Below are 18,289 nucleotides of genomic sequence, written 5' to 3'. Positions count from 1 at the left end.
TGCGAGGAGTGGAGGAAATCGTGACGTCGATGAATAATTGTGACAATTATGGGAAATTTTTTTTTATGTTATCGAAAGTCCCTTTATTTTCTGTAGAGTAGAGGAGCGTCGTAATACAAAAGCACCGTGCCGTTTAGAGGAAATAGGTGCGCGGCTTCCGGACGCTGAACAGCGGCATGCGATTCCTGTGCTGGATTCGCTTCGGCAGCGGGAACTTGATCTTGGAGTCGTGGAACTGCTTCACCTGCGGCCTGCGGCAATTCGCGGCCTTCACGACCTCCACCTTGATTATCTGTATGGAGTGGGCGCGCGCGCGATGACGAGCGCCCATGTCCCTGTAGCACTGCGTCACCGCCCCGCTGACGGAGAGGTCCCTGTATTCCCTGTACATGTTGTGTGTACCGGACCGGGAATCGTACCTCAGCCAAATCCCAAAGTTCTTGATCTTCATCGGTGTCTTCTCAGGAATCTGAGAAAAAGAATTAGTTTTGCCTTAGTTATCAAACATAATGAATAAAGACGACGAGAAATTAAGTTCCTTCTTAATGGTACAGTTTACTTTTTGTAGTTAAACTTTATAATTTTCATGCTTTCTTTCTCTCTAAATTTAACGGTACAGTTAACAGTACAGTTTATTCTTTGTAGTTAAATTTCATACTTTTCATTTGCTTTCTTTCTCTCTCCGAATTTATATACCTACTTCATTTTGTGCAAGAAGCGTAAACATATCACAGGTCATAAAAAAAACACATCTAATAAGACAAAGTGTGCGTTTCGTTTCATGCATGATGCGCATGATGGATATCATCTTCTATCATCAGGATATCATCTTATCCTTGTTTTTCACCGAATGTTAAAAACAAGGATAAGATGATACATCATGCATGAAACGGAATGTGCCTAAAGTTAGTTTGCGACGACCGTGCCGTGAGATGAGTACCTGCTTGAGAGACACGATCTCGCCGGTGGACTTCTTGAACTTCTTCAACTGGCGCAAGAAGTACCAAAATCTGGACTTGGCTACTATAGCGTCCGGCGCGAATATCCTCATTTTGTACAGCGGCGTGGTCTTCTCCTTCTCGGTGGGGAGCTTACGCCCTATCACCTCGAATTCCTTGAGCTGAAAAAGAGAGAGGAGGGATCATCGTTTCGTTTGAATTTATCACAGATCGATTGAACTGGGTTATGCGAGCATGCGTTGGCTTGGATGAGTTTTAGGTTAGATCGCGTGTTTCACGCTGGAAAGCTCCGTTTAGCGTTTCCGCGTGAATCCCAAATGAACATAACACGGGCGCTCGGAACAAGGAGAAATAGCTCTCGGTGTCGATCTAGCTTATTCCTCACGTAAAATTCGTAAAAATTACTCACTTCACCCTTCGCCTTCATTGTATCCTGTGTCACGTTTAACGATAAACCGGAAAGGGAGTGCTGCCATATTGCACAACGGAAGTCTAGGTGCTGCCATGAGATCTGTTCTTTTAGCTGAACTGGCTGCACTTGTTGACAGTTTTTCTTTCTCTTTCTACATTGGAAGAAGGAAGAGAGACTCTGAACTAGTGCAGCCAGTTCAGCTAAAAAGAACAGGCCTATGAATGTAATCATTTATCTTTTTTGAAAGATCAATTGGTAAAAGACAGCATAAAAAAACAATTATTTTGTACATATCTATATATGTATACAAAATATAAAAAATATAAATATATATATATATATTTATTTATATACACAATTTTACATATATGTATATATGTGTAGTATTCCAATATGTTGGTATTCTTCTAACATAAACTTTCTAAAGAAAGGAAGCATATTCTTTCATTATTAATCTTATACAGAATATACATTTTTTTGGCTTCAACATTCATGAAACGTTTGTTAACATTGTAGGTATATAACAATATTTTAGCGGTCTCTTCCAATTGTATATATTTGATGTATATAAATATGTATCACTATATGTATATGATATATATAAATGTTAATGCTAGTCAGCTTAACAGAACAAAATGTACACAGATTTTAAAACGATTGTTTTTTATTTGATCCTATTATACAGGCTATAAATAGTACATTAATTAAATTGATAATACACTATCAATGCTTGATCTAAACCTAATATTCTTGAATCTCTTTGTCAAAATTAATTGGAATATCCGATTAAAAAGTGTTTTAGACTATGATGATTTCTTATATTCTTTAGTAGAATTGCTTAGCTCTTTTGCTGTCAACACTTGTAAAACTACATGTTCTTTTGCATCTACAAATAAATGAGTAACACAACTGTCGGAAAGAGAACAAAGAACGTTTTGATCGTGCAACCTATTTTTAAAATTTGCCGAAATTTACACGAGAATTAAATCAGTCAGGTCGTACAGCTTCTTCCGCGCAATCATCAGGAAGCATTGCCACAGTTTTTATTCCAATTACACTATTCCCGTGTATAAAGCATAAGAAACATGTGGGTATTACAAAGACATCTTGCGACCCTCTATGGATATATCTACTGCTCTTCTCGTCGATTTCATACGTTTGCTGTCCATGTAGTTCTTCATGTGTCTCTCGAATCGGCTCATTTGCTTCTTGGTGCTCTGGAAAGAAAACATTACCGCGTATAAAAAACTGTGTAAAAAACAGTGTTATATATAGCTGAAAAATTTCAATTATGAAAATATTAAGGGCAGCATTAAATATCAACAGTTGGATGAAATAAAAAATCATACGAGTTGATTAAGAATTGAAATGTAACAAAATAAAATTAATATTTCAAAAAAGTGAATTTAAAAGCTTAAAAATAAACAATTTTATACAGTATAAGTAAAATACCATCTAATATTTATATTATTTATATAGTAATTTATAATATTTATGTAGTAATTATACTAATTATATCGTTATAAAAGTTTGAATAACGTGTGTTGACTCTTATATGAGTAGTCAACTTTTTATCAGAAAGTTTCAGATTCAAACTTTTTCTTGTACCATTTTATGTTGTATCTAGGTACAAAAAGTTAATCGAAGACTAAAGTGGAAGAGTCTGGTGATGCAATATCCCATTTCGGGAACAATAAATACATATAGTCACTGACGGATATAATCCATACACGTAACAAACATTAAAATTTGAAATGCACACAAGCGCAAATACCTACCCTACTAATATCGATGTCCGATTTCCAGTCAGGCCGTATGACATAATCCTTGTTAGAAGGCCTTGGAACTCTAGCTCTTCCCACCCATCCAGGATCTCCTGGTCTCAACGGTCTGCAAGATAAAAAGAGTTCAATGCAATAAAGGTATAACAATCGATTTAAATTATTAATGATTACTATCAACGACTGTACTTGGAATCTCCTTTCATAGCCTTATTAATATCCTGCGATTTTTGACAGGATCCGCCATCCTCGATCTTTCGTCTCTTCTGAGGCGTCTGCTCCAAGTCCCTCTGCATTCTCTCCTCTTTCGAGAGCGCCTTAAAGTCCGCCGATAAATTAAAAATAGGTCGGGCCCATTCATTGATCAATTTTCCAGCGCGTTCCTTGTTCTCTTTCGTCTCTTTCGGATGCTTATAAAGATACATCACAGCCTTCCCGATACCGGATTGCTTCAGCGAAGATTGGTCAATTCTGGGAAACTGAAAGCGTATATATGTAAATAAATGAGTAATATAAATTATATATTTTTTATCGAGCGGATTTATTTCATATAATCTTACCTCCCATAACAATTTCAGAAGATTGTCTCTGATTTTGAGAGACGGCAACGAACGATCAGGCATCGGTGCCAACCAGTCGGTAAGGACCGACAGCACATTGTGCTCTAAGAAAGCCAACTGTAAATCATGCTTCTTCAGTTGCGACAATACTTTCGATAACATGGCAATCTTATTTGTGGCAGGTTTATTTTGTTGATTCAACTTTCTATCTTCCTCAGCTGCGGCTTTCATGTCCGATAACAACTGTGCTATAATATCATCGTTATCATTGATGATACCGATGTCCTTTCGTTTACGTCTACGGGATTGTTCTTCTTTTTTCCGTGCTAACATGCGATCGAAATCAGACATTTCATCTCTGAAAATATTAAAATATTCGATTATTTTACTAAATTTTATCGCACTTTTATATTTGAATTTTCTATGGCTTTTATAATATTATTTTTTCGACCTATATTGCAGCTAAATATATACTTACATTCCACCACCAGCAATTATTCCATCGTCAGAATCTTCATTATCCTGCTGCTCATTGACAGTTGCATCTAATAATTTTTCTTCATCTTTACCCTCCTTCTCTTGATGCGCCTCAGCGTCTTTTTTCCCTTCATCTTCATGCTCGGAATCCGTCAATACGTCATTTGTTATTCGTTTCTTTGCTTTACCTTCAGTTTCCTCTTCAGAGTCCGACAATACTCTATTTCGTTTTCTAACTACTCCATCCGAATCTCTGCTGGGACTTCTGGACTTTCTAGATCCGGATACCGATCTAGATCTAGACCGGGACTTAGAACGCGATGAATGCCTAGATCTAACGCTTGATCCGGATCTTGATCTAGAACGCGATCTTGATCGTGAGCGTGATTTCGATCTTGATTTTGACCTTGATCTTGACTTCGACCTCGATCTCGATCTTGAACGTGAGCCTGAACGTGATCTCGAGCCAGATTTCGATCTTGAACGAGATCGCGATCTCGATCTCGATATTGATTTTCTGGAGCCAGAACGAGATCTTGATCGCGAAGCTCTTGAAATGGAACGGGATCTCGATTTAGATCTACTGGATCGCGAGCTAGATCTCGATCTTGAACGAGAATTCTTTCTTGAACGCGCAGGAGATACGGAGCCTTTACGTGAACCCGATGGGGACCTCAATTTTCCTCTAGATCCAGATTTTTGCGATCTTGATCGCGATCTCGAACGCGAGCCTTTTCTCGAACCCGATAAGGATCTAGATTTTGATTTTGATTTTGAACGTGATAAGGCTCGTTCTTGCGAAGGCGATCTCGAGTGTTTCCTAGATCCAGACCTTGACCTAGATCTTGACTTAGATTTTCTATCCGCCGAATTGGAACGAGATCTAAAATGGGGGCTTTTCTCGAAATCCGGAGAGCCTTTTCTAGAGCTATTTACAGAGCGTGATTTTGATCTGGATCTTGATTGTCTGACCGGCGCTGGAGATTGATTCGGCGATGCTGATGGCGAACGAGAACCTTTTTTGGATACAGACAGGGATCTTGATCTCGATCTTGAAGCAGCTTTGACTTCTTTTGGATTAGCTGATCCCGATCTTGATCTGGATCTCGAGTGGAAAGACTTCGGAGTTCCCGATCGGGAGCGTGAATGAATCGATGTTTTTGGAGAGCCAGAACGGGATCGCGAGAGAGATCTCGAACGGGATCGCGATTTGGAAGTTGCCCGAGGCGATGGAGATCTAGAAGACGGTTGAACGTTTGCCTTCGGCGAGTCACATTTAGTTGGAGTGTTGCTTGGCTTTGAGGAATTTGATCGTGATCGGGAACGTGAATTATTTCTCGATGCTGCGCGAGAACTTCTGGACGAGGAGCGTGAGGAACTTCGAGATCTAGAGCCTGATTTGGAGCGATGCGAATGCGCCGGTGACTGTGAGCCATCTTTTGCACTTGTCTCTGTATGCTCTGGAGAACGGGATTTCGAGCGTGATCTAGATCTGCTCCTTCCGCCATCACGCGGTGAAGCAGACCCGTTCGGTGAGGGTGATCTCGATGGTGATCTAGAATACGACCTTCTAGAACTTGCGTTGGAACGAACAGAAGCTGGTGATCCATTTCGCACCGGAGATGATTGATTTGATCTAAAATATTTAATTCCAGTTAAAACAAAAGAACTTTAACTCCTTTAAAAAAATGTAGATAGATAGGCAAATAATGCCCCTTGCACATAGGACACTTCAATGCTAGAGAGTAATGCGTGAGCAATACATTGGCCAATGTTTAACTTTTCTGTTAAAATCTAAATTAATTAAACAATGTATAACTCTAAATATTATTCTCTATCGTTGACAGGTCTTATATAAAAGAAATATAAATGTAAATATTAGATACCTAGCAGGTGAAGACTTTGGACTAGCCGAGTGTGATTTGGATCTGTTTCTTGCTACATTGCTACCCGATTTTTGTGAATCTGGAGTACTGCTTCTGGATTTATCATGCTCCTCTTCCGAGTCACTTCTTTCATCTTGAATAGAAAAAGAACATGGTTGATGTATCATACCAAATTCTTTTTACAAAATCTTTAATAAGAAGATAGATCTCTAGATGAAAACATATAGTTAGAAAAAATAATATATAATAGAAAGATGCTATGTATCTTATGCTATTTTTTGCATCATTCTTGTGATCTTTTGGTTAATATAAATCTATTATCTATCATAATAATGCACATGTATGCAAACATCATGCTTTCGTTCCTTTTACTCGGGCAACAAATAAAACGTCTTGAACAAAATTTGTATTTCAACGAAGTAATAATATAAAGAAACATCTTTACCTTCGAAACCCATGGCATCTATGTTTAAGCGTAGTAAAAAATGTGGCCTGTTGTCGCAGTTACAGTTAATAATAAAAATATTACGCCGATTGGTTACTGATCACTGAACATAACCGTTACGTTCCTCTGTGCTTAACAATAACTTAGAATCGTTTATTTTTCACAGGCGACGAGCTTCTTCTCGCATATCGGATAGGAGATTTGGCGCTGGATTGGTGCACGCGTAATATCACTCTCTTTATTATTTTCTACGCCGCTGTTTTTCCTTTCGAATGAGTCGTGTGACAAGACCGACTATATGTGATCTCCGGTCAATGAGAAAGAAGTTTTCAGCGTTATACACAAATCACGATTCACATACGATAGGACACTTTGACGGTGAACTGTGAAGCATCTAATTCTTTTCCTAGAAATGAAGCTCTACCTTGTTAAACTAACGTTAGCACTAAACTTCGTATAAAATACTTTCGTTTAGCAAAAACGTTTGATGCTAGCCTAGCCGTAAGATAACGCACTCAAATGCACTCAAACAGAAAGAACGAAAATATCATGATTGGAATACTTTTCTCAATGAATTTCGGAACACGTTGAAAAGGCCATCCAAAAAGCAAGTCCAACCATTGGCTGGAACTCCTAAGAAAATGTGTCTTCCTATTGGCCCAGTCTCATTTAGTCCCGATTACCTAATTTGATTGGCCTACGACATACAAGAAGCCCATCTCGTTCGATCTGAACAACACGTGGTGATAAATCACCAAATAAACACGAGCGCGCGCGCGAGTGCGCCGGTCTAGTCGCACGGCGTTTCCCGCGGCCGGTAACGAGGATCGCCGATCTCGGCCGAGTCGCGCCGAGTCGCGCGCTCGGGATGCAGTATGGCGGCCGTGGCAAAATATTCGCCGTCTGCGTGCGAGAGTGAGTGATCTTGTCGCGGCACCCGGGGTACGTACGGACGGAGGGCCCGCGAGCCGCCGAGCGAGCGAGTCCGCGATCGGTATTCGGCGCGCGCGCGCGCGCGTGCACACGGCCGCCGATCCGCGAGCCGCCGAGTGTCTCTTCTCCACTCCAGGGCGACCGGGCGTGAGAGGGTAGACCGGGGGGCGCGCGGTGAACGACAATCGCGTAAACGCTCCGTAGGTACGCGCATCGCGGCGGCGGCGGCGACGACGACGACAAGCCGTCCGACAGCGGCCCCGATGCGGGTCGCGCGCGCTCGTCTCAGGGCAAATGATGACTTCGATGCTGCCCAGCTTTAACCCGCCTATCGTCAAGCGGCTGCTGGGCTGGAAGAAGGCCGAGAGCGAGGACAAATGGAGCGAGAAGGCCGTTAAGAGTCTGGTCAAGAAGCTCAAGAAGTCGGCGGGCCTCGACGAGCTCGAGAAGGCCATCACGACGCAGAGCTGCAACACCAAGTGCATCACTATACCAAGGTACGTACGTACACGTACGTGTATACACCTGAGTTCTGCCGAGTCTCCTCGTTTAATTCCCTTTGTATGTCGCGCGTGCGACGGTGTTCGCGGCACCGACGTCGCGATACGATGCAGTAGAAAGAGACGGGAAACAAAGAAGGGAAAAAAAAAGAAAGAGAAAAGTAGAGGCAGAGTCGGAGGGTACGATGCAGACGGAGGAAGAAAGAGAAAGATGGAGCGGCAGAAGAGGAGAGAAATCGCGCGAGCGCTCCCTCATATATACAATATATATGCGCGCGCGTGTGTATGTGTATGTGTGGCGCGTCCCGTCTGCACGCACACATAGCACGCGCGGGCGCGCGCCCGCGTGCGCGAGACGGCTTTGTGCGTGTGTTTGTACTGCACATATGACGTTCCTCTCTTTTTTGCCAATCGCGCGCGCCGCGTGATAACGCGCTTCTCCGTTCTCATTAGATAGAGGGACCGCCGACGACGTGCGTCCCTCGCTGCACGCGTGCACGCGCGCGTTCACCTGTGTGGCGACGTGCACGCGAATTCGTGTGCACGCGCGCGCGCGCCCGATAACGATAACGAAACTCGCGCGCCGACGACGCGGCGCGCGAGGAAAGCGCGTATCTCTCCCGCGTTTACGACGCGTTAGGGCACTTGTCTCGGCGCGCGCGGTGCCGGACGAGACGCGGGCGACGACGTCACGTTTATAGAGAACGACGGCGGCGGCCGATCGGCGCGATACGCACGCAAGCACGGCGCACGCATGCACAGGTAAACACTGCGTCTCGGGCACGTGCACGCGGGGGGCACGTGGCCTGCAAGCCGGAGGCGCTGCTCCGCGAGCGAGCTAACCGAGAGCCTTGCGAATGCCAGACTGATCTCGCGCTTTTCGTAAATTTCTTAATTCTAATTTATATAACTTTTTTTCTACTTTTTATTTTCCGGTTGTCAATCGAAAACTGACAGAGAACTGTAGAAGTACAGATTTCGTATTCAAGATCGGTTGTTTCCTTAATTCTTCGTGACTCCGATATAATCTGATATTGACGTTTGTTCATAAATTTCTTATTAATCAAACTTGTCTCACGGAGCGATGATTGATCTGACTCTTGAGAGCTGGACATCGGGATTGACAGAATAAAACGATCAGGACGATCTCGACTGACGGAATGAATCGGGAATTTTAAAGAGATGAGATTTCCAAAAGTTTCGCGACGAAAACATTTGAATCTTATTAAATCCATTAGATCGTAAGAGCGAGACAAATTCCAATTTATTCGCTGTTAAATGCAATATAGCTCCGCACGTCGTCGTTCATTTATGATACGCGAGTAGGGTGCATTCTCGTTAATCATCGGCAGGCTTGACTGATTGAATTTTTGCACATTCGTTCGTCGTATACGCGTTCGTTTTGTATTTGTAATCGAGATGGGAGACAATTCTCTCCGCCGGATCGTGACTGTTACGGAACGCAAATGCGATCGTCTTCGCTTGCATTCAGAGGAACTTTAAATGCGACAATCGTCACTGTTACTGCGTGGGCGGAGGGGAGCACTCGTCGATCGCTCGCAAAGTACGTAATCACGCGTGCGAGAAGTGCACGTCGTCGCTCGAGGCTCAAAAACGCGCAATATACGCCTGTATAATCCTTGACCTACGGCAAACGGCTAGCGCGCGCGCGTGCGCCGGGAATTTCCCCCGATTGTATATATGTGTATAATATACCCAGCCGAATAATAATGCCGACCGTTGGAGTTTTTAATACTTGGAATTCGAGCCAACCGCGACGGGGGCGGCCGGCGGCGTGTCCGAAAGACAAAGTCAATCGACCGAATACGGGGGAACGACGTATATCTATCTCCACGCTCGTTTCGAACAAGGAGAGAGAACCGTATTGACGTAACTCGATATAAAAGGACGAGTCATCGCCTTCGCTTTGATCTCGCCTTGATAGAATCAATTGCGGCCATAAAATAGACGCGACGCCCGAAGACACATTTTCTAATTGGATCTATCGCGGATGTGTATACGCTGCACCCGTTCATATGCATATACGCGACAACAGGACACGCGTTGATTTGAATCCAGTCACGTTGAGACCTTTCTTCTTATTCTTGTTATTATTTTATTATTATCACGGAAAGAACGATTTTGCTGGGAGCAAAATTCAAAATTGGATCTGAAAATAATTTTGATTTCCGTGCAACAAAATTATTTTCAGATCCAATTTTGACCTTCCAGCAAAATCGTTCTTTTCGTCTACGAAAAGAAAAGTGAAAGGTCCATTGAAGGAGAAGCGATATCACTCTGCGTAAGTGTACAGTCGTGGACAGATTCAGTTGCGACACTTTTTTTTATTTGGAACTTTTTTTATTTTGATCTCGGAACGCACTAATATTTTGCAAATGCGAATCACGATTGGTGTATTGTTTCTAGACTAAAGATAGTACATCAATCGTGGTCCGCATTTGCAAAATAATAGTGCGTTCCGAGACCAGATAAAAAAAAAATGTTGCAACTGATCTGTCCACGACTGTACGCCTCGATGCAAAATCGTCTCTCCCGCATTCGCAAAAATTGAAACAGCGAGAAAGGACGTGCCTCCCCGATTGCCCCTCGCCCCGTTCGAATTCCCATCGAGGAAAGATTCGGCTTTGGACTCTTCCCAGAAATCGTTCGCAGTAAAGCCTCGTCTTCGTGAGAACAAGATCCCATTAGCGCATTGACTAGCGCCACGTCATACGAATGACACTCCTCGTTTCCGAGAGAGCGAAACCCGCTGTCATTCAAATGCAAATGACAATTCAACAGCAAATTTTTGTATAATGTTTTACAACAAAAAGAAGATAAATTATGAAAGGAAACGCGTTAGGCTCTTCCAGGAAGATCTTCCAATAAGATTGAGCGTGATTCCTACATGAATGACGTGGCAGTCGATGTGTAGAGGGATCGATCGCGTCGAAATTCTGAAAATGGGACGCCGACGTGATAAATAGAAGTCGAAGTTTCCTCGGGGTACACCCACGTACGTGACGACTCACATGTTTCGCGTCGGGAACACGTGACGACGACGACGAGCGAACACGCGGGTACATTACATTGTTCGGAAACGACGGGGCGTATAAATACGATCGAGCACTCCTCTCGCAGCGGTTCGTTTCACGTCACGGGACAAATGGCAATTAATTCACGCGGCGGCGGTCGCTCCAATTCCACACGCGCGCGCGCGCGCGTGCCTGTCTGCCGTGCGTGCGTGCGTGCGTCTCGCGATTTTTCCGCGGAAAAAAAGTCGTTAACGAGTAAATAGGCAAAACAGAACGGTAGAGAATCGTTTGCGAAGAACGCTGCTTTCCGCTTTGTCAACTCGACAAGCCTTAATGACCGGTTAATAGCTCTAGTTTTTTTTCTCTTTCCGCGGGACGAGAGCTTATATATTCGTGAATAATACAAGGCAGTTTCGTCGATAAATAATTCTCGATAAGTAGTCCCAAGTATCCCAAGAACGCGAACGGCAATTCTTCGGACGCGGGATCGATGAAAGATATCGGGTATTTAATGATACATCCTGTCTCTCTCTCTTTTGGTCTATGACTCGCAGAAAAATTAAGACGACTAAGCCAGTTTAAACGTTTCGCGTTTTTTTTTTTTTTTAAGTATGATGGCTCTGGAGAGAGTCGTGAGACTGCCGCGGAAAACATTGTCGGAATATGGAAATTTTAACACGGGCCGAGATGGTAATCCGGGTGTAAAATTACATCTGTAGCTCCCAACACGTTGATCGCGGAGCGTGGAAAAATGGTATCGTCACGAACTCAGTTATCGTGATAACAATCTCGATTAGCGGCGGTCGGTTTCGTTATTTTTCCACATCCGCGTGAAACAACGCGGAAAAAGACAAGGAGTGATAATCACGGCTGATAGTGACGTGAAATTGCCTAGCCGTGATTTCTTATCTCGCTGGACTGATGCACCTCTCTCTCTCTCTCTCTCTCTCTCTCTTTCTCGGGATAACGCGTTTCTTCGACGTTACAACAACCCGGCGCAATTAACGTCGTTAATTTCCCGCAAATTTCTAACCGATAAATTGATACGAATGTACATATCGGTAGCGCGTTTCCATGTTTTATATGCGGGGAAGATTATTTCGAGTACGTTAATCGAGTAAACATCGAGCGATGATACATGTTTACTGAAGCTAGCTATATAACTTATCATTTTATTCGTGGAACATTTAAAATGTATCACAGCAGTATCTGCAGCGGACATTCGAAGCGAGCGCTGAAGAACGCAGCAAAGCTGCATAATTAGCATCATACATTTGCGCGCAGTTTAATTATTACAATTATACATTATTATTAATTATATAAAATATTCATGTTTCGGGGAGAATTTTAACGATAAATTCGCGTAATTACGGGCCGTGAATAATTACGTCTATATGTCGTGATTGTCGTCGGTTATATCGGCGATAATCGTAAAAAACACATTTAATCCCCCGGTCGTATTTACATGCGGATATCGATACGAATCTATCGCAAAGGATATTGCTAAAAATAAACGGTTGTCGGATGTAACATGCCTGGCGAATCGAAGATGTGCCTCAGCGAATACTTCCCGGTTACTGATCCGATCAAGACTCTCTCTCTCTCTCTCTCTCTCTCTCTCTCTCTCTCTCTCTCTCTTTCATGTGCATATCGTGTGTATGTCTCTGTTCTCTTCGAGTTATAACTTGGAGGATGTAATTATTATCAAGTGCATGTCGTATATTTAACTTTAAACGCTCGTATTCCTTTACGTTATTATTTACGTTAATTATCTACGTACACATATGCGCAAGTCGCCGCGTATATTCGCGTACATTGAATGTTTAGTCAACGTCGACTAATTACTAACTGCTAATTAACTAATTTCCGAACGACTACTTGTGCCCGCGCCGTTCACTCGTGTCCTACATGTCTCCGTTTTATAAGTATATAATAACTTTTCGTTATCGTTAATACCGTCGTTCTTATCGTCGTCCCCCCAGAATAACCACGTGATACAATAATGCCGTGCGAGATAACGTGGACACGCTTAATGTTTTTAAGTTCGTACTTGGGAAATTGCGCGTAAAGTAAAGCTGACTCATTTCCCCTTTCCGGGCAATTTTTTTTTAGTTCTTGGACGCGAGGAAGAATCGTTTGAAGCCTCGCTTGTCTTCACTTCTTTTATATACATATGATCTCCCCGATCGCGAGTCTCCTCTCTCTTTCAAGCAATTTTCTCCAGAGAAAAATTCCTGGAAATGAAAATTTCTCGACGTTGGTTTTTCCGCTATCCGAAATCCTTCACGAATGTTTGCTAACGTAGGAGGAAAGGGGAAGGGAGGGGAAGAAGCGTGCATTCAAGGATTGATCACGACGATTATTCGCGTCGTTTGAAAGGCCCTGTACACATCAGAATGATGTTGGTATCACGTGGCGCTCCGCTCGCGCGTCGTTTATGTATACCGTATGTCTATACGGTCGAAGCCGTAGGGAATCGATTGCGGCGGTGGCGGCGGCGGCGGCGACGGCAACGGCGGCGTGCGTACCGCATGACAACTTTATTAATAGTAGTCCTGGCCTGCTGGCGCGGTCGGTGAGGAGCCTCTTCTCGACCAAGGATACCTGCAGGCGGTGGAGAGGGAGAAAGAGTCTGTCATCGTCGGGAAAGGCGCGTGATCCTCGCGCGCGGATCGGAGTTGGTCCGCTGAACGCGCGAGCGGATCCTCGCGCGCTCGTTCCACACGCGGCTTTTCGGCGACGCTGAAACGTCGCGCGATCCGCGGAGATCCGCGACGAGTCTCGGTGACGAGATCAACGACGAGATTGCGTGTGCGCGAGAGAGAAATCGTTCGCGAATCGTGGACGCGGCGTGCAGGAGGGAGAAAAAGGGAGATGCGTGACGATTCCGGGTGGACTGGCGGGAATATTTCAGGACTACTCGCGACGACGCACGGGAAAAATGCCGCGCTCGCGACGATCGGCGGCGGGGTGGTGTTAGACTGAGGTGTCAAATGAGATAGTGGCGGTGATTTCGCAGCGGCTCGTCCGCGGCAAGACAGTGAAGTGCCCCTCTCCCTCCCGAGTCACGGGCCCGAGTTGAAATCCTCCTTTTGAGAAAGCGTCGCTCTCTATTCGACGCTATATATGAGAAAGTTTCGCTTAATCCGGAAATCATCTCGAATTCACCAGGTCGAATTCGTCGAATGCCTCGCGAGTCTTGCAGTCGTATAGATATAGTGGACGTGTATCGTTCTGCGCGATTATTATGCAGTTATTATAATCGTGTTTGTGCGTACGCGCGTCTATCGATCGCGCTCTCATTGTGCGTTTTTTTTTCCTTTTGCACGGTGTAAAAATATACGTATACGTACCTGGTGCTCGTTCCCTTTGTCATCACATTGATCAACAATGTCGGGACTCGGTTTAACAATAAGTGCCGGATAACAATAAAGTGGGGAATCTATTATAAAGTTCACGTTCTCGCGGTGTGGAAGAGGCCCGAGACGGAGATCGCCCGCGGCTTGGGATTTAAGGAGGAAGCGACTATAATCCACAGTTAGGCTGTGCTGTTATCCAGATTCCCGAAGTAGCTCGAGGTCCGGAACCGCTAAGCAATTTTCATTCTTGCGATCGTAGCGCAACAACCGAGGTATTTTTTTTTCTCTATAATATTTACCAAGTATTATGCCAATCTCTATGTTCTACGCGCGTTTTAAAACTTTTACCGATGACGTTTACGAACGAATATATTTTCACCGACGTCTGTATGATCCTCTCTGATCGTCAATTGATATTCCAATCGTATCTCTCGATATATTCAGTGTTTACGAGTATATTGAGATTCTTGTTATTGTACGCTCACGCGAATGGAGCAGTTACGAGTGCCGCTCGTCCGCTTTTCCCGCAAGAAGCGGACGCTTCCGGCAGTGAAAGCGTTAAGCGATACCTTCGATCGCGCGGCTGTGAGACGTATCGGAATTGAGCAGGAATACGGAAGGAGGAATGTCTCGTGAAAAATCCCAGATATCGCCCGCTCTTCGCGTTGTCGCGCGCGCGTGCGGCACGTTTCGCTTCTCTCTCGAAGAGGGGTGGGGGGGTGGAGCACGCGCGACATCGGGGCACGTGCGAGCGGGGCGCGCGCGTGCAGATAATGCGCGAAGTGCGTCAGCACGTCCCACGGATTTCGATATATTTGATACTACCTTGCACGTTGCGGAGCAGCAACGGCGGCGGCGGCGACCCAGTTATCCTTCCTCCGGTGCATCCTCCGAGATTCAAAACGCGTGCGCTGGACGCCGCCGTCACATCGCGTACGTCTCCCGTCGTGTTGCTCTCGCCACAACGCACGGCTTTTGCGGCTTTGCGCGCTTCACCCGCCGATTCGCGCGCGCGTGCCGATTCATATCGAGCCGAGATAACGATAGCGGCGATTACGCGCCGACGACGACGGTCCCCGCTCCCCCGTAATGTAATGTAATCCAGATCTCGCGGAGGGGATATGTATACGTGACGCGAGAACAGTTTGTTTACAAACTATATTTAATCGATATCCACGAACAACGAATTGTGCGTTCAGAAAACAGTAGATAGAACGTTGAAGGCGCAATCTTTATTTTGCTTTTAAAATATACAACAATTCCAAGACAATTTAGATGTAAGGTCTTCTGTTGATTAAGCATAAATTTTGAAGCATTATTCGAACACGTGACACTTTAGAATGCATGTTATTCCTTTCTTTATATGTATATAACGTACAATCCAGAGAAGCGCGTCTTTTTTGTGCTTTGCCACGCTCTTTCCCTCATATTTTATTTAATGATAGAAAGACTCGCGGAATTTTTCACAGACGTTCCATCAGTTCCCCGAGTAAAACCGTATACGTATCGGCTGAACGAAATTCACGTATTCACGCGCGAGCGCGCTTGCACATGATTGCATAACGCGCGCCTCGCTTGCAAAATCAGCAAACAGCGGAGCGAAATGTTTCCAGCTATCGAGGAAATTAAACTTTGTTCAACTTCCCGAATGTTACGTTATATATGTATGTGTATATGTATATACATATATATATATATACGCGCGCGCGCGACGTCTATTGTCTAATGACGCGCGTTACACGTAACGAAACGGGATCGGCGATGCGCGACGCGACATCGGCAGTAGCAGCAGCAGCTCGGCGTTACCGCATTGTGTCTCCGTGGTCCGAGTAGACGACGCGCACATGAAACACGACGTTAATACGATCCCCGTTAGAAGGTAAATTAAGCCCCCCTCCCCCCCCCCGTCTTATTTCCTCGACGTTATCCCCAGGATACACGCTGCGAACCGCAGGAATGAATCCGCGGCGGATTTCCATCGTTGGACGACACGCGCAGCGCTCTTTTTTCTTCTTGCCCCTTCGAAAAAAAACCCATTCGAGAGAGAGAGAGAGAGAGAAGGGGGCGGAATAGTAATTAAAATCTTGGAAAATAGGTTATTGAAATTTTGAAATATAAATAGAAAAGTGATCTTAATTCTCTTAAACTGTCGGAGCCTCTTTATTTCTTCGACGAAAATACCGCTTTTAAACGATTGAAAAATAATGTATGCGAACGTTCAGAAAATAATTATTTTTAGTCTTATACCAGAAAGAGATATATATATATATATCTCCTGCTATATATAATTATCGATTATGTTGGGTAACTGCAAACTATTCTGAAAATTTGAAATGCAATTGACTACAATCGCGCGCGGGGGAAAGTACAATTTGCCGCAAAACTTTCCGTCTCTTCCTCTCCTCCCCCCTCCTTGTTTTTCATCTCTATTCTCGCCGTTAAATATAAAGTTTCCGCACCTGGAAACTTTATATTTTCATCGAGCCCATTATTTCTCAGCGTACTATTTAAATATCGTCCGTCTAATTCTCTCGCGCTGACATTGAACACGATTTTCACATTATCCAAATAAAATCCCAGAATATCCGGTGCGCTCGATGCGCGCGCGGTCGGCAGGAATAATGCCGATCTATATATCGGCACCGTAAATCAAAGATAAATGAGGCGCGCACGCTCTACGTGCGACGCATTCTTTTTTTCTTTCCTTTTTTTAACAACGTAATCACAACTGTAACCTCGAGCGTCATCTCATCTAAATGCAAGAGCAGAAGTGGGTCACGTTGAATTTTACATTACGTAATTCTTTTTCTCGTCTTTTCTATAAGCGTCAAATCCAATTCGCCCGGCGCGCCCTCCTTCGGCGGCGCAATATTATCGTCCATTTACGACATTAAAATTTCATCCATTCATCCGATAATTCGCAATTTGGAAGACAAAAGTAAAGAGTGTATGTACACACAGTGTGAGTATATACACGTTATATCGCCGACGGCGCAAACGCGCGACGAGGATCGGAACGAAATCAATTTTGCTGGATCCAGATCTGAAAATAATTTTTGTTCAATAATCAGAATATTTTTGTTGGAAAGTCACAATGATTGCTAAAATATCAAAGTGTTTTATAGCAGTGCTTATAATTTTTAACTTTCCAACAAATTATTTTGATGATTGAACAAGAATTATTTTCAAATCTGTATTTAACAAAATTTTTAGACCTTTCAACAAAATCGTTTTTTCCGTATGCATGTTTTGCGAATGTCGCGAGAAAATATCGAGTCGCGTCGTACGATTCAACGACCGGGTCAATCGCATCGGGTGGGAATCTTGATTTAATCCTCAGACGCGCGTCATCGCCTGAGCCTTTTTTTCTTCTCGCTCTCGATGCGAAAAGAGGAGCTCTTGTCCTAAGGCGACGTGATGGGCGATGGAGGGGGGAGGCTTTCGTTTAACTTGCTCTGTTCTCGCTTTTAAATCGCCAAGTGAAATCTTATAGAAGTAGATTGAGACACCTTCCACGCGGAGGCAACCTCGCGTCTCGGAGCGAGCCGAGTTTTCGATCGACGGCAGATTTATCCGGTTTGTCATTTGAGCAGTTTTCTCTCTCTCTTTCTCTTTTCAATTCTTAAATATACGACTCTTGTGCTCGCTCCTACGGCGAATATAATTCCGCCTTTTACGTCACGGCGAGACGCAAAAGCGATTTACGCGGACAATGAAGAAGGGGATGCGCCGATCGAAACACTCTTTGTGTTCGCCACATTCGCGTTCCTATAAACTATCCAGCAAATGGATGTGTGAAGTTGGCACCCCCAAGTTTCGAAATCGTAGTTCTGATCAGGGTTCTGGATTACTGAGACGAAAAGGAAGAGTTCCTGATAGTTTTTAGAAATAGTTCTGTCCATTATAATAACGAAAACACCTTTTGAAAAATGGGGGTGCCAA

At 44.1% G+C, this 18,289-nt stretch overlaps 3 protein-coding genes across 5 annotated transcripts in view; 1 reads left to right on the top strand and 2 right to left on the bottom strand.

The window, feature by feature from the left end:
* Positions 1-56: 56 nt before the first annotated feature.
* Positions 57-1,473, bottom strand: LOC105454001 (60S ribosomal protein L18a). Its single transcript, XM_011696313.1, has 3 exons — positions 1,369-1,473; positions 941-1,120; positions 57-469 (listed from the first exon to the last, which is right to left on the bottom strand). The coding sequence occupies exons 1-3, from the start codon at positions 1,384-1,386 to the stop codon at positions 134-136; spliced, it is 534 nt and encodes a 177-aa protein (XP_011694615.1). The 5' UTR covers positions 1,387-1,473; the 3' UTR covers positions 57-133.
* Positions 1,474-2,017: 544 nt separating this feature from the next.
* Positions 2,018-7,051, bottom strand: LOC105454011 (IWS1-like protein). 3 transcript variants are annotated; one of them, XM_011696325.1, is made up of 7 exons: positions 6,521-7,051; positions 6,076-6,284; positions 4,191-5,825; positions 3,713-4,070; positions 3,342-3,631; positions 3,150-3,261; positions 2,018-2,588 (listed from the first exon to the last, which is right to left on the bottom strand). In XM_011696325.1, the coding sequence occupies exons 2-7, from the start codon at positions 6,240-6,242 to the stop codon at positions 2,466-2,468; spliced, it is 2,685 nt and encodes an 894-aa protein (XP_011694627.1). In that variant the 5' UTR covers positions 6,243-6,284; positions 6,521-7,051; the 3' UTR covers positions 2,018-2,465. The 3 variants fall into 3 exon arrangements, with proteins under 3 accessions (XP_011694627.1, XP_011694635.1, XP_011694644.1); XM_011696333.1 differs by having other exon boundaries at positions 6,076-6,263; XM_011696342.1 differs by having other exon boundaries at positions 6,076-6,208.
* A 630-nt stretch (positions 7,052-7,681) lies between these two features.
* Positions 7,682-18,289, top strand: part of LOC105453989 (mothers against decapentaplegic homolog 3) — a 29,089-nt gene continuing 18,481 nt past the window's right edge. Inside the window, exon 1 of the mRNA XM_011696302.1 lies at positions 7,682-7,950. Coding sequence (XP_011694604.1) covers positions 7,748-7,950 — 203 coding nt within the window. The 5' untranslated portion in view covers positions 7,682-7,747. The remainder of the gene's footprint in view (positions 7,951-18,289) is intronic.

The sequence above is a fragment of the Wasmannia auropunctata genome, unplaced genomic scaffold, assembly GCF_000956235.1.
Source record: "Wasmannia auropunctata unplaced genomic scaffold, wasmannia.A_1.0 LD336106.1, whole genome shotgun sequence".
NCBI classification, from domain to species: Eukaryota; Metazoa; Arthropoda; class Insecta; order Hymenoptera; family Formicidae; genus Wasmannia; species Wasmannia auropunctata.
The sequence above is the reverse complement of the archived record's forward strand: the minus strand, read 5'-3'. Positions and strand labels throughout refer to the sequence as shown.